The sequence below is a fragment of the Poeciliopsis prolifica genome, unplaced genomic scaffold (assembly GCF_027474105.1).
Source record: "Poeciliopsis prolifica strain line A6 unplaced genomic scaffold, Auburn_PproV2 SCAFFOLD045, whole genome shotgun sequence".
NCBI lineage: Eukaryota > Metazoa > Chordata > Actinopteri > Cyprinodontiformes > Poeciliidae > Poeciliopsis > Poeciliopsis prolifica.
This window is the reverse complement of record NW_026562420.1, coordinates 2199120-2203223: the sequence shown is the minus strand read 5'-3', so window position 1 is coordinate 2203223 and position 4104 is coordinate 2199120. Positions and strand designations below refer to the sequence as shown.

At 44.2% G+C, this 4104-nt stretch overlaps 1 protein-coding gene across 1 annotated transcript; it reads left to right on the top strand.

Moving 5' to 3' along the window:
- Positions 1-622: 622 nt before the first annotated feature.
- On the top strand, positions 623-3731 carry sart1 (spliceosome associated factor 1, recruiter of U4/U6.U5 tri-snRNP). Its single transcript, XM_055056363.1, has one exon. The coding sequence runs from the start codon at positions 969-971 to the stop codon at positions 3282-3284; it is 2316 nt and encodes a 771-aa protein (XP_054912338.1). The 5' UTR covers positions 623-968; the 3' UTR covers positions 3285-3731.
- Positions 3732-4104: the final 373 nt, after the last annotated feature.

Sequence of the window (4104 nt, the reverse complement as noted above, 5' to 3'; positions counted from 1 at the left end):
GGCAACGCAATGCATCAGCCAAAACGAAAGGATGTGGAAAGTTGTCACCGCCACGTTGTGAGTGGCATTTTGTTAAGATAAACTCGCGACTATTTAGTCTGTTGTGACAATATGATGCATTTCTCTTTTGTTTCAAATTATGTAGCAAATGAAAAAATATTATTTAATTACATGTCTGAATAGAACTGAAGTTTGTTCAACATATCTTTATTTCGTTTTACATTTTACATTTAGCATGGACTTCATGTGTATCAGTGACGTGAAGAACAACTATTAACACACCTATTGTGACGCCACTGATTTAACATTGTCCAGTCTAATTTGTTCTCAAGAAGAAGAGTTGGCTCTTATAAATAAATTAGACCGCAACTATTTTTATGCTACTGCTTATAATAATAATAATAATAATAATAATAATAATAATAATAAAATAATAATAATAATAAATTACATCAGACTTAAATAGTGCTTTATTTGTAAACTCAAGAGCGCTCAATATGAAATTAATCATTTTCATTCACGCACACATTTATATTTTGTGAAAGAAAAATATTTTCGAATTCATCTCCTGTTCTGAATTCAGTCCCGGTAGGTGGCGCTAGCTCACCTTATCTTGCTTTGCGACGTCCTGATTACTGCAAAAGAGGAAAAAGGTTGTCGTTCGACATTCGTTTCAAGTTTAGACCCGTGGACGGCTGTGGATTTTAAAACTGGACTGAAAAACACAAATCATCAAAGCTGAAGCATCTGATCTTGCGCTTTGTGGATATCGGAGCTCGAAAACAAGATCTAAGTTTCGAAATGAGTGAGTTGCGTCATCGTGGTTAATTTAGCCTCTGAAGCTAACGTTAGCTAGCTTAAGCGTTAAAGCTAGCAGCATTTTCCTCGCTCACCCATCGAAATAAGACTCTGTAAGCTTTTCAACTTTCACTCGCTCACTCGTTTGGACCTTATAGTTGTAACCAGCGATGGGTTCTTCTAAAAAACACAAGGAAAAGAGCCGCGATAAGGACGCAGAGGATCGTCGTCGCGAACATAAGAAACATCGTCACAAGGAGAGAGAAAGAGATGTGTCAGACCGGGATAAAGACAGACGAAAGCGCTCCAGATCCAGAGAAAAGAGCAGGCGGGAGAGCCACAACAAGACCGAAAGAGGCGCCGGGGAGCCCCGAGTGAAGAGGGAGAAGGTTGACCCTGGTTATGAGGAGAGCGGCGCGGAGATCCAGCCACAGAGCAATAGCGGAGATGCCTCCCTCAGCATCGAGGAAACAAACAAACTGCGCGCTAAGCTGGGCCTGAAGCCTCTGGAGCTGAACGAGGGCAAGAAGGAGCTGGGGACCAAGGAGGCGCCGATGGTGGCGGAGACCATCAACCCCGTTCTGATCCGACAGCAGAAGGAGATGCGAGAGAAGCTCGCCGCTATGAAAGAAAAGCGCTTACTCAATCAAAAACTGGGTAAAGTCAAAGCGATCGGCGACGATGACTGGCTGGACGACACGGCCGGTTGGGTGGAGAGAAGCAGGAAACTGGCCAAAGAGAAGGAGATGGCAGAGAAGAGAGCCAAGCTCCTGGAAGAGATGGATGAAGAGTTTGGAGTCAGCAGCCTGGTGGAGGAGGAGTTTGTCCAAAGCAAGCTGGACTCTTATTCATCACAAGATCTGAAGGGTCTCAAAGTGCAGCACAAGGTGGACTCCTTCACCGAGGGCCAGACCGTTGTCCTGACCCTGCAGGACAAAGGTGTGCTGGAAGAGGAGGAAGATGTGCTGGTAAACGTGGGACTGGTAGACAAGGAGAAAGCTGAAAAAAATGTGGAGCTGAAGAAAAAGAAACCCGACTATAAGCCCTATGAGGAAGAGGAGAGTGTGGATGACATGGTCACCTTCAAGCAGCACACTGTGCTCTCAAAGTACGATGAAGAAATTGAAGGCGAGAAGAAAAAGAGCTTCCGGTTGGGCAGCTGGGGCTTCGCGGATGGGGAGCGAGAGCGCGAGCTTCAGGCGATGAAAGAAACGCTGCGGAATCAGGCTCAGTCCCTGGAGATGCCCGCTCTCACCATCGCCTCCGAGTACTACACGCCTCAGGAGATGGTCGGCTTCAAGAAGACGAAGCGCAAAGTCAAAAAGATCAGGAAGAAAGAGAAGGTGACGATCGCAGACGAACTTCTGGACGACACCCGCACCTCTGACTTCGGCTCGAGGGCGCGAGGCAGAGGCCGCAAACAGGCGGAGGAGGAGCAACAGGAGAGCGAAGAGAAAGTTAAAGATGGTGGCAACTGGCCGCACGAACTGCCCAAAATGTCAGACGACATCAGGACAGCAGAAATGGATATAAGCGACGAAGATGATTATGTTCCTCCTGAGCCGGCTGTGATTGAAGAGGATGAGGCGGAGCAGGAGCTCCAGAAACAGCTGGAGAAGCAGAGGAAGCTGAGGCAGAAGCAGCTCCTCAAAGACTCTGGGGAGAAGGTGGCGGCACAGATCAAAGTCCTGGCTAAAAGCGATGACGACCATGATCCCGAGAAGAAGAACAACATCGTCTTCAACGCCACCTCGGAGTTCTGCAGAACTCTGGGGGACATTCCTACGTACGGACTGTCTGGAAACCGGGAGGACCAGGAGGACATCATGGACTTTGAGCACAAAGAAGAGAAAGATGAAGGCGGAGGTTCAGATTCTGAAATTGACGAGAACATCGGATGGAGCACCGTTAACTTGGACGAAGAGCAGCAACAGGCGGACTTCTCCACGGCCTCGGCCACCATTCTGGACGAGGAGCCCATCGTTAACTCCGGCCTCGCGGCTGCATTGAAGCTGTGCACCAACAAAGGCCTGCTGGACACTCAGATGCAGAAGGTGGCCCGCGTCAAGGCAACGAAGGGGGCCCTTCCCAACGACAACTATTGCATCGAGGACAAGATGGGCTTCGACGACAAGTACAGCCGCAGAGAAGAGTACAGAGGCTTCACGCAGGAATTCAAGGAGAAGGACAGCTACAAGCCCGACGTCAAGATCGAGTACGTAGATGAGTCCGGGCGGAAGCTCACGCCAAAGGAAGCTTTCAGACAGCTGTCGCACCGATTCCACGGGAAAGGTTCTGGAAAGATGAAGACAGAGAAGAGGATGAAGAAGCTGGAGGAAGAGGCGCTGCTGAAGAAGATGAGCAGCAGCGATACTCCTCTCGGGACGGTGGCTTTGCTCCAAGAGAAGCAGAAATCTCAGAAAACCCCATACATAGTACTTAGTGGGAGCGGGAAGAGCATGAATGCAAACAACATCACTAAATAACTTCCTGGTCCGATGTGTAGCATAGAAACACACAGACATGTGCAGAGATCTTCTTAGATAATCCTTTGATTTTTTTTTCCTGTTTTTTTTTTTTTTGGTTGATTTTTTTTTGTCCTAGCTGGTGAAAAAAAAAAGTGATTATAAAAATGTTGAATAAAATCAGTGCAACTATGAGAGTTTTATTTGTGTTGTGAATATTTTCAGTTGCAAATTACAGTCAGTGTCAAGATTTTGAACTTGGATGTAGAAAAGAGAAAGATGAATCTAAAATCCTGAACATGTTTTGAAATAAAAATGATTAAAAAAAAATGGGTTTAATTTACTTTATGGAGCTTATCTGACGTGTAACTGGATAAAATATGAAGACTGTTAATACTGTTGTACTGAACAGCTCAGTTGACATAAAGTACAAAGAATTTATGAACTGTTTGGTTCTATATTAAATAATAATTGAGATGTTTTTTATTTAACTATGGAGATGTTTGACTCTGTTATGCATCGACACGATTGAAATACCTTTGAAAATGATTCTGCTCCTAAATGACTACATTTATGATTTAGCTTGGGATAGTCAACAAAAAATGAACAAAACTGTTTTCCCATTTGTTTTAATTATTACATATTTTAAAAAGAATGAAATAGAATTTTTTACCCAGTTGATTTAACAGCAAAAACCTTTAAGACAATATCAAAGATATTTTATATTTAAAATATTACATAATAAAAACAATTAATGACATCAGAGAATATCTTAGGTTGAAAATATCAGGTAAGTGGAAAACCATGCATGCTTTGCTGCATTTAATTTTTAATAAACGGT